This window comes from Babylonia areolata, chromosome 4 (genome assembly GCF_041734735.1).
Source record: "Babylonia areolata isolate BAREFJ2019XMU chromosome 4, ASM4173473v1, whole genome shotgun sequence".
NCBI lineage: Eukaryota > Metazoa > Mollusca > Gastropoda > Neogastropoda > Buccinidae > Babylonia > Babylonia areolata.
The window spans coordinates 12852301-12864300 of NC_134879.1; the positions used below are offsets into that span (position 1 = coordinate 12852301).

At 47.0% G+C, this 12000-nt stretch overlaps 1 protein-coding gene across 1 annotated transcript in view; it reads left to right on the forward strand.

Annotated features, from left to right (window-relative positions):
- LOC143281392 (thyrotropin receptor-like) overlaps nucleotides 1-9274 on the forward strand; it is a 140293-nt gene extending 131019 nt beyond the window's left edge. The window contains exons 12-15 of the mRNA XM_076586598.1: nucleotides 179-425; nucleotides 4943-5197; nucleotides 5832-5912; nucleotides 7988-9274. Coding sequence (XP_076442713.1) covers nucleotides 179-425; nucleotides 4943-5197; nucleotides 5832-5912; nucleotides 7988-9274 — 1870 coding nt within the window. The remainder of the gene's footprint in view (nucleotides 1-178; nucleotides 426-4942; nucleotides 5198-5831; nucleotides 5913-7987) is intronic.
- Nucleotides 9275-12000: the final 2726 nt, after the last annotated feature.

Genomic DNA, 12000 nt, shown 5'->3' on the forward strand with positions numbered 1-12000 from the left:
TCGGTCTAATATCATCATCTTAGATGAACAGACTATAAATAAATATACAACATACATCCCTTTTTTTTCTGATGACGTTATCAGTAACGTCACTACGCACATACGTGATACGTTCTTACGGCACTCTTAAGTGACCATTCTGCTACCTTGTATCTTCTCCATCCTACCCCCCCACCAGCTACGAGTGGCTCCGGGTGACAGTGTGGTTCGTGCTGCTGGCCACACTGTGTGGCAACGCCGTGGTGCTGGTGGTGCTCATCTCGGGGCGCAACAAGATGACCGTGCCCAAGTTCCTCATGTTCAACCTCTCCTTCGCGGACCTGCTCATGGGCCTCTACCTCCTGCTGCTCGCCTCCATCGACGCGCACTCGCTGGGCGAGTACTTCACGCACGCCGTCAGCTGGCAGAACGACGGGGGTTGTCAGGTATTTGTATTTGTATTTTGTATTTCTTTTTATCACAACAGAATTCTATGTGTGAAGTTCGGGCTGCTCTCCCCAGGGAGAGCGCCTCGCTACACTATAGCGCCACCCTTTTTTTTCTTCTTTTTCTTTTTTTTCCTGCGTGCAGTTTCATTTGTTTTTCCTATCGAAGTGGACTTTTCTAAAGAGTTTTTGCCAGGAACAACCCTTTTGTTGCCGTAGGTTCTTTTACGTGCGCTAAGTGCATGCTGCACACGGGACCACGGTTTATCGTCTCCTCTGAATGACTAGCGTCTAGACTACCATTCAAGGTCTAGTGGAGGGGGAGAAAATATCGGCGGCTGAGCCGTGATTCGAACCAGCGCGCTCAGATTCTCTCGCTTCCTAGGCGGACGCGTTACCTCTAGGCCATCACTCCACGTATGGTGTGTTGTCGTCCCCGGATCGTTTATTCATGATTAGCCTATTTAATCCCGATTCGCCTATTCTTCAGTCGTATATTTTCGATATTCGCCTCTTCTTCATTCCCTATTACCGAAATTCGCCTATCACTAATTTGGTTATCCGGATTCTCCTAGTATTTGTATTTCTTTTTATCACAACAGATTTCTCTGTGTGAAATTCGGGCTGCTCTCCCCAGGGAGAGCGCGTCGCTATACTACAGCGCCACCCATTTTTATTTGTATTTTTTCCTGCGTGCAGTTTCATTTGTTTTTTCCCATCGAAGTGGACTTTTCTAAAGAGTTTTTGCCAGGAACAACCCTTTTGTTGCCGTAGGTTCTTTTACGTGCGCTAAGTGCATGCTGCACACGGGACCACGGTTTATCGTCTCATCTGAATGACTAGCGTCTAGACTACCACTCAAGGTCTAGTGGAGGGGGAGAAAATATCGGCGGCCGAGCCGTGATTCGAACCAGCGCGCTCAGATTCTCTCGCTTCCTAGGCGGACGCGTTACCTCTAGGCCTTCACTCCACATTGGAGACACATTCTCTGTCTCTGTCTCTGTCTCTGTCTCTCTCCTTTCATACCTTTCTCTTCTTTTTTTTTTAATCCCATTTTTTTTTCTACTTCCCCAACCCCTGCACCTCGTTTTCATCCTCATCCTCATCTTATTCTCTCTTTTTTTCCCCTTTCAAATTATCAACCAGCGCGCTCAGATTCTCTCGCTTCCTAGGCGGACGCGTTACCTGTAGGCCATCACTCCACGTATGGTGTGTTGTCGTCCCCGGATCGTTTATTCATGATTAGCCTATTTAATCCCGATTCGCCTATTCTTCAGTCGTATATTTTCGATATTCGCCTATTCTTCATTCCCTATTTCCGAAATTCACCTATCACTCATTTGGTTATCCCGATTCTCCTAGTCCCAGTTCGTCTTTGTGCTCAGTTGTTGTTTTTTGTGGTCTTGTGTGTGTGTGTGCGTGTGCGTGTGTGTGTGTGTGTGTGTGTGTGTGTGTGTGTGTGTGTGTGTGTGTGTGATCACATCTGCAATTTGGAGTATTGGCTCAGTGTAAATTTATATACACATAATGTGTGTTTTGTTGTGTGTGTGTGTGTATTAGAGATAGGAGAGAGGGCGGGGGGGGGGGGGGAGACACTGAGGTGCTCAATAGGTGAAACGAGAACGGTATGTTGACGAAACGACACAACGAGTAAATAATAATAATGATGATAATAATAATAATAATAATAATAATAGTAATAATAATAATAATTAGATACTCAAGAAGCCAATCAGGGTGAAGGCACAGATCAAAAAGCAGGTGGAACGGGTTATAGGCGAATCCAACGTGCTCCGTCAGGCAGGAAGTATGTGGTTTCGTGTTTCGTGTTGTCTATTGCCCAGTCGACAGGAAAAGGGGCCATACCTATCAGGGCCGCTTATAATATCCGCCAGCTTTTCATTCAAACCCAGCTGGAGAGAACATCAAATAATTTCAAAAGATAATCGAAACAAATCAAAGTGGGTTTGGCTTGGTTGGTTTAGTGTGTGTGTGTGTGTGTGTGTCTGTGTCTGTGTGTATGTGTGTGTGGAGAGAGAGAGAGAGCGAGAGAGAGTTTTAAGGTTGTTCTCTTTCTTCTTGTTCCTGCCTGGAACCTATTTTTTTTTATATAATCGGTGTGTAATGCCCTGTTAACTTCAGATAAGTGAAGACAATGATACAGAACAACAACAGCAAATCGAGTCTTACGATGAGTAAATTAAATCTGACATTAAGACAAGATACCCAAGCAGATTTTATCAGTTGTGAAACAACGAGTAAGTGAACCAGAAAACACCTGAATCAAAGATCCTGTAAACTACGGTTTGTATTTTGTATTTGTATTTCTTTTTATCACAGCAGATTTCTCTGTGTGAAATTCGGGCTGCTCTCCCCAGGGAGAGCGCGTCGCTATACTACAGCGCCACCCATTTTTTTGTATTTTTTTCCTGCGTGCAGTTTCATTTCTTTTTTCCTATCGAAGTGGATTTTTCTACAGAATTTTGCCAGGAACAACCCTTTTGTTGCAGTGGGTTCTTTTACGTGCGATAAGTGCATGCAGCACACGGGACCTCGGTTTATCGTCTCATCCGAATGACTAGCGTCCAGACCACCACTCAAGGTCTAGTGGAGGGGGAGAAAATATCGGCGGCTGAACCGTGATTCGAACCAGCGCACTCAGATTCTCTCGCTTCCGAGGCGGACGCGTTACCTCTAGGCCATCACTCCACATTGGAGACACATTCTCTGTCTCTGTCTCTGTCTCTCTCTCTCTCTCTCCTTTCATACCTTTCTCTTCTTTTTTTTTAATCCCATTTTTTTTCTACTTCCCCAACCCCTGCACCTCGTTTTCATCCTTATCCTCATCTTATTCTCTCTTTTTTTCCCCTTTCAAATTATCAAAAAGACAAAATCATATACACACAGGACTGTCAACACAGACAGTAACGAAACCTGGGGATTAAAGTAAGCTCCCTCCCAGCCCATATCGGCCACAAAGCCATCATTGTCCTCAGCAGGAGTCTTAGCAGATGGCGCCCTATGTTTGCTGTACTGAATTCAGAACAGACACCCCAGAACACCACCGCTAAGTCAGTCCGAGGATCGGTGCAGGGTCTCTTGTGGTGTGTGGGCCCCACGGCGCCTAAGCATTGATAATGGTTGTGTTTGGTGGAGGAGGAGCGGCGCCAGCTTGGTGCCACAAATGACGCGAAGGGTTAGGCAGTAAGCTACTGAGTAAAAAAAAAAATATATATATATAAAAAAGTAAATAAATACAGCGTTGTCCGTAATTGCCAAGCTTTCAGGAGCTATATTGGTCCGTCCGGACTGGGTATAGGGGGTTTGTGTTGGGAGAAGGTTGGGGTGTGAGGGGTGGGGGGCAAGGGGGGCGGAGGGAGGGCATCCCCTCCGGGAGATGGGCAATTGTTAGTAGATTCCGTCCCTTGAAGAAGCTGAAACACAAGTTTCTGACAAGCAAAACCTTTTTAGTTCCCGACAGGAGAGTCTCTGACACGCAAACCATCTTCGGGACAAAAAAAGAAACACAAAAAAACAACAAAACAAACAAACAACAAAACAGTAACATCACAGACAACAGAACATGGACAAGCCAGACAAACACCAAGGCTGGGGAATAATGAGATGCGGCGTTCCTTTTGCGTAAAAAGATTATGATCGATCTTTCTGTTGTTTTGAGATGCAAACTGAAGAGTATTCACGACGTGGCATGTACAAGGCACTGCGGCGACGCGCTCTTTTAGGGGAAGAGCAGTATAAAACAAAGATATCTGTTGTGACAAACAGTGAATACAATAGAATACAATACAATATAATTTCCCCCCCACCTTTTACCGGTTGTTTCACTGTAGGCTTTTGTAGGGAGGGGGGAGGGGGGAGGAGGGGGGGTTGAAACGTTACCCCCCCCCTCCCCCCATAATCCCCCCCACTCACTTGTGTTCTTGAGTGCACAGCTGTATGTTTGGGGACGGAGCATGAGGGGAGGGGGGGGTCAGGGGGGAGTGGAAATGAAGTAGTATTTAAAAACAGCTGGAAGACAAGATTTTCCAACTTTTTTTTTTTCAAGCAAGTGTGTGTGTGTGTGTGTGTGTGTGTGTGTTGAGTCTGTGTAGAATAGAATAGAATAGAATAATTTTTATTGTCATAAAACCTTAAAGTTTATAAGACACTGTGTATGTGCTTTTGTGTTTGTGTGTGTGTGTGTGTGTTTGTGTGCGTGTGTATGTGTGTGTGTTAATAATACATGATTACATGACACGGGCATATGACTTGAATGATGTTGAAATTCTCCCGTGTTCAGTGAGGGCTGTTAGGCCTGTATATCATGAGAAATGAAACTTCTGTGTGTGATGTGTGGTTACCAAGCAGTGCACTACCGCGCGTTTTCATTCCTTCTTTACTTCCTTCCTCCCTCCCTCCCGCCCTCCCTCCCTCTCTTCATAACCCCTCCCCCCCAACCCCTCCCACGCACCCCCACCATCCAACCAACCGACCTTACACCCCCACACACGACACAGGTGGCCGGGTTCCTGACCGTGTTCTCCAGCGAGCTGTCCGTGTTCGTGCTAATGGTCATCACCCTGGAGCGGTGGTACGCCATCAGCTACGCCATCCACATCACCAAGCGGCTCCGGATCCGTCAGGCGTGGGCCCTGATGCTGACCGGGTGGCTGTACGCCGCCACCATGGCCCTGCTGCCTCTCCTCGGGGTCTCCGGCTACGGGGCGGTCAGCATGTGCCTGCCCATGGAGGCCCGCGACGTGTGGGACAAGGTAGGGCGTGTTGCTGGTGTGAGTTTGGGGTTGGGTGTGGTGGGGGTAGGGTAGGGTGAGGTGTGGATGGGGGTGGGGAGTGGGTGGAGGTGGGGGTGTAGTGTGTGCATACTGTGTGTGTGTTGTGTGTGTGTGTTGTGTGTGTGTGTGTGTGTCGGGGGGGTGGGGGGGTGTAGTGTAGTGTGTGTGTGTGTGTGTGATCACATCTGCAATTTGCAATAATGGCTCAGTGTAAATTTATATACACATAATATGTGGGTGTTCTTTTTTTTTCTTTTTCTTTTTTGTTGTTGTTGTTGTTTTTTCATGTGCAGAGGTATGTTATCAGTATCTCGTGTATATGTATGTAGTTTCATGTGAGGCGCTTAGACAGCCTATTATATGGGGAGTCTTCGCCGTATATTGTTATTATCATTATTGTTGTTGTCGCTGTTGTTGTTATTATTGTTGTTGTTGTTGTCATCATTATCATTATCAATATGATCATCATTATCATTATTACTATTATTATTATTATCATCATCATCATCACTATTATTATTGTTGTTGTTGTTGTCGTCATCATTATTATCATCATCATCATCATTATCATCATCATTATTGTTGTCATCACGATTGTATCATTACGGTCCAGGTGTACATCGTGGCTCTGCTGGTCCTCAACGGGCTGGCCTTCCTCGTCATCTGCTGCTGCTACATCAGCATGTTCTCCAAGGTCAGGGCTTCTGTTGTGTTGAGGGGTGGGAGGTTGAAGCGCGCGTTCGTGTGTGTGTGTGTGTGTGTGTTTGTCAGTGTGCGCGTGTGTGTGTCTTTCTTGGGGGCGGGGGGCCGGGGGGGTATGGGGGCGTGCACAGTGGGGGGGGGGATTCATTGGTCGGAATGGTTGCATTTTGTGTGTGTGTGTGTGTGTGTGTGTGTGCGCGCGAGTGTGAGTGCGTGTGTGTGTGTGTCACTGTATGTGCGTGTGTTTGTTGTGTCTGTGTCTGTGTGTGTTTGTGGATGCACGGAAATTAATAGCTTAACCACTCTTGTGGCAAGCGTTGTTCATAGTTGTGTTCATACTTCACCGTTGTGGTATATACGAAGCCATCATTCATAGAAATATTCCCGGATGACAGCAACATGTAACCTAGACTCAACACATACACACAAAAAGAAAGATCTAACATTCACTTCTTATCCATCAACTCAAGATATAGACACACAGTGATGTCGGTCTTCGTAAGACAGTGCCAGTTCTTAGAACAATCAAAAGGATAGGAGATGATGAGTGTTAAACTGGTGAACAAATCAAGTGGTGAGACAGATTTGTTGACGTACACAACCACCTGGTTGTTGCCCCCAATTTCTAATTATAAGTTCCGAAGGGCTCCCAAAATGTCCCTAATTTGTTTTTATCTTTAAAGTCTCTATGAACCCTGACACGTGGCTTCTATCTGAGTACAGATACGATCTTCTTTACGTACATGTGTACCTCGTGTCTGGGTACAGATGCGGTCTTCTTTACGAACATGTGTACCTCCTATCTGGGTACAGATACAGTCTTTAAGTACATGCGCATCTTCTGTTTGGGTGCAGATACTGTCTTCTTTACGTACATATATACCTGTCTGGATACAGATACGGTCTTAAGTACGAGGGTCATTCAATAAATAAGGTGAATTTTTCGGTATAAGGACTTCTAATACAGATAGAAGCTTACCTTTTTTTCTTTTTTTTTTCTTTTTTTTACTTCTTTTTCACATGGATTTAATTTGTTTTGCAGATTAAAAAAAAACTTTGAGAGTTTTGGCGATTAACAAAGATGGCCGACCAAGAAGCATGCTCCAGGATTGAACAGCGGTCAGTTATCAAGTTTTTGGTTGCTGAAGGGTGCAAACCAGTTGAAATTCATAGGAGAATGTCAACTGTGTATGGTGCCACATGTTTCAGCCCAAAAAATGTCTACAAGTGGGCTAAATTGTTTAAAGAAGGAAGGAGCAGTGTTGAGGATGAAGACAGGCCTGGAAGGCCTACAGAAGTGAGGTCTCCTGAGGTGATCGAATCAGTCAATGACCTCATTCAGTCTGACAGAAGGGTGACAGTGGATGACATTGCAAGGACTTTGAGCTTATCTGTTGGGACAGCACACAAAATTGTCCATGATGACCTTGGCTACTCGAAGGTCAGCTGCCGGTGGGTGCCAAAGATGCAAGGCCTCACACAGCAGCCCGAACGGTGCAGACCATCAACGAGCTGGGCTGGGAACTGCACCCTCATCCCCCTTATAGCCCAGACCTTGCCCCTTCAGACTTTCACCTGTTTGGTCCCTTGAAAGCGTTCACGAGAGGCACGAAGTTTGAAAGTGACGATGAAGTCAAAAGTGTTGTGAGCGACTGGCTGAGACATCAGTCCAAAGATTTTTACGCTGAGGGAATACGGAAGCTTGTGCACAGATGGGTAAAGTGTGTGACAGTGCTGGGAGACTACGTTGAAAAAAAGAAAAAAAAAAGTAAGCCTCTATCTGTATTAGAAGTCCTTATACCGAAAAATTCACCTTATTTATTGAATGACCCTCGTATATGTATACCTTCTGTCTGTGTACAGATACGGTATTCTTTACGAACATTTCCTGTCTGTGTACAGATACGGTATTCTTTACGAACATTTCCTGTCTGGGTTCAGATACGTTGTTCTTTACGAACATTTCCTGTCTGTGTTCAGATACGGTCTTCTTTACGTTCACGTGTACCTGTCTGTGTACAGGTACAGTCTTCTTTCAGTACATGTGTACTTCCTGTCTGGGTACAGGTACGGTCCAGCGACGCCATGGCCCGGAGCAACGACGCCACAGTGGCCAAGCGGATGTCGGTGCTGGTACTGACCAACTTCGTGTGCTGGGCGCCCATCGCCTTCTTCGGCCTCACCGCGTCCTTCGGCTTCCCGCTGATCGACATCAGCAACTCCAAGATCCTGCTCGTCTTCTTCTACCCGCTCAACTCGTGCGCCAACCCCTTCCTCTACGTCATCCTCACCAAGCAGTTCCGCAAGGACGTGTTCATCCTGCTGGGCCGCTACGGCCTCTGCACCAAGCGGGCCAACGAGTACAAGCGCACCTACACGTACAAGTCGCACAGCCACTCGCGGTTGAACGGCATGGCGCTGCACAACACGCACCGCATGTCCGACATGAGCACGCTGTCCCGCGTCAGCACCAAGAGCTCGCGCGGATCCTTCAACGGCGTCACGCCCAAGATGACGCCCCAGACCACCCCGCAGAGCACGCCCCAAGGGTCCCCCAAGTCCTCCTCGCCGCTGCGCCGTTTGATCGGCGTGGCCGCCTCCGCCCTCATCTCACACTCGAACGGCGCAGGAGGAGGGGGAGGGGGTGCGGGGTGGAACAGCACGGCGACGACGGAGAACGGCGCCAAGGGCGGCGCGGGCAAGGAGCGGAAGCTGAGCGTGGTGCCGGAGACCAGCCAGAACTCGGACGACGGAAACGGGGCGCACGATGAGCGCGTGCTGGAGGCGCGCGACTCGCTGTGCGACCTGTTCGACGGCAAGCCGCATGGGCGCGTGCGCAGCGCCAGCGAGTACGTGGTGTTCTACCAGCACAGGGACAAGGGGGAGCCGCCGCCGCCGCCGCGGGACATGAGCCGGGAAGGGCGCCGCCGATCCTCGCGCTTCCTGTTCGAGCGGCAGCCGTCGCTGGACACGAGCATCAGCAGCGCCACGGAGACGTCCTACATCAGCGACTCGTCCTGGGCCCGCTTGGACAGCTTCAGCTCCGCGCAGAGCGGCGGGCAGGACAGCGACTCCTGTGCCGGGGCCGCCAGGATGGCCGCCGTGGCCGCCGCCAACAGAGCGCGCGCCTCGCAGGACGGCAGCGGCAACACGCCGCCCCTCAGCCCCACCCTGGCCCTCATGCGCAAGCGCTTCCTGCCCGCGCGCGCCCACGACGGCGACAGCCCCACGCGGCCCTTGCCGCACGCGCAGCTCGCGCGGCTGCTGTACAACCGGAGCGTGTCTCAAGAGTCCTCGGGCACGGAGGACGATATGATGGACGAGGAGGCCAAGGTCAGACAGTCTCTGCTGTGAGATGGGGTGAGCCGATGCACAAAGGCTTAACTGTTAGCTCTGCAAGTGGTCTCTACCGTTAAAAATAGGCGTGGTAAGTTGGTGATGGAGAATAATTGTGATGTTTTCTCTGTGTCTTCTCACTCCACGCCGCCTTTATTTTTCAAGCTGTCTGGGGACCTCGCAGGATCTGCTGTTAGTTAATAGACGTACGTGGTAAGCTGGTGATGAAGAATGATCGTGATGTTTTTTTTCTCTGTGTGTCATCTCACTCCACGAGAATGTCCACACCCAGGACAAAAATGAAGATGCTTTCGTTTTATTCATGACATTCACTTTGAAGTGTCGCGGTTTCTTGGGAGTGTGTGGATGGGTGGGTGGGTGACGATATATTAATGGTCGCTTATTAAATGATAATAATAATAATGAAAATAACAATAACAATAACTAGTAATAAAATCGTGAGAATGAATTTGAGGTTTAATTTCGTTTTGTGGTATCGCTTCATGAGTCTGTCAGCATCCACACGGATACAGGAAGATGTTTCAGCAGGTGTCATTTAAGGAGCATCAGCCTGTTCGGCTCTGTAATGAATGGTGTGTTGGAGAGACACAGAATGGTGGGGAAGTGATATGAATTTGATTGATACGTTCTAGCGATATAAGGTAACGACAGAAATGAAACTTAGAAATCCCGAAGAAAAAAAAAAGGAAACTCACCGCATTGTGCTCTTCTGTTCGACCGCTCAAAGATGACACCCTTCTTCAAAGAAAGACGTTTTTTATTGTTTTTGTTTGGTTGGTTGGTTGTTGTTTTTTCAGAAAAATAGTGTGTTAACATTATTTCTATCTCCCTGTGACCTGAATTACAAAATCTTGCGACACAGGAACTTTGCGATACTGTTGTGTCTAGGACTTTATGATCCACACTGTCACACATAATTTTTATCCATTGTTGTGTGTGTGTGTGTGTGGCTTGCATCCACTTCGAACATACAGGCCCTACCGGTTTAACTCTCTCCATACGAACGGCGAAAGAGACGAAGTTAACAGTGTTTCACCCCAGTTACCATCATCAAAATATTGCAAGCGGAAGGCTCTTATACTGAAGAGGTGAATGTTGACAAAGAATACCACAATTCTGACGACGGAAGCTAAAGGTTGGGTCATTCAGACACCCACTGGACATCCGAGGGGTCTGTGTAGAGGAGAAGAGAGGACTGGCCGTACTGAGTGAGTTAAAGAAGCTCACTTAACTCGATACAAGAGGTGTCTTCTCAAAGGACTGTGCTGAAGTCTGATTCACATAATACATACGTTCATCGAGAGGAAAAGAAATGGGATCACGCTGTAAAATATGGCCTGCTGACCTGTTGTTTATGTTGTCAAAATTCGCCACATAACATGAATATATGTTGCCATCATCGTTGTTCCCAACAGGCTTTTTTTTTATTCTGATTTTCATGACATTCTGTAAATGATGAAGAAGAAAATGGCTTCTCGTTTTAAAAATGTAAATCCTGTAGATAATTTAACGACCTCTTTCATTGACGTTAAGTTGACATCCTGTTTAATGGCCAAAGGAAAATGGATTCTTATTGAAAATGTTTTCCTCACACTTGAAAATGATATGCTGGGATTTTTTTTTCTTTTACTGGACTTTTTGTTGTTGTTGGTCCCAGCAGAACTATAATTTTCATACATGGGGTTGTTGTTTTGTTTGTTTTTGTTTGTTTTGTTGTTGTTGTTGTTTTGTTTTTTGTTTTTTTGGGGGGGTTGTGGGTTGGTTGTTTTTTGTTTGTTTTGTTTTGTTTGTTTTTTTTGGGGGGGGGTCTTTTTGTTTTGTTTTTTTCCTACTTTTCTTCTTTTACCTCTGTCTTCTGTTGAGTCACTCAATTTCTGTCCCGGTGACCCCTTTGCCCGTAATGTTCTCCAATAACACTTTCACAGAAACCGTTGTAGAATTTCCTCACTGTTTCTTCACACGGTAAATTATATCTGCGGTTTTTGTTTGCATGGTTGGTTGGTTGGGGTGGGGGTGGGGGGGCGTAATCACTCCATTGCCAACCTGTACATTTATGTGAATGTTTTTCCTCTGGTCCGTTCTGTCGGTGCGGACAAGTGGAGCGGATAGCTCAAAATACCCAGCAAGACTTCGGTTCTACAAATTGTTGAACTGAGGTATCGGTGTGGCCAGAGAGAAGTACCTAGAACTGTCAAACTCATCCCAAAAACCAGACTGAGAGTTGGAACTGTCGTGTGATAGGGATGGTGAGTATAATTGTACATATAATCTTTGTCTTCTGAAAGAGACATGCTGAACGTCTGACTCGCCCTCAATTCAGACTGTGATTGGTATCGTGTTGTTGCACTGATCAGTAATTGACCATGATTGATAATGCGATCCATGATGTGTTTGATGGTGCCACTCAATGTGTTACTTGTTTTCTTTCGTGTGTGTGGTGGTGTTTTTTCTGCAACCGCCGCCATCATTGTGACCATGTAACCCAGCTCCTTTTATCTGTAATGTCAAGATGAATGTATGAATGATCAGCTGAAGAGCAGACACGAGAGAAGTAGTCGTTGTTTCTTCTCTTCTTCTTCTTGTGAAGAGTGATTGGGGCGCCTCACAGAGGAATTGTTCACCAGGTTCCTCCAGGTCTGTTGGCGGCTGTGTGTCAAAGCCTGGGTCTCCGCAAAATGGTGTCCCTGTCCATTCTGCAGTGTCGTCAGTCCATCGTTTGTAAG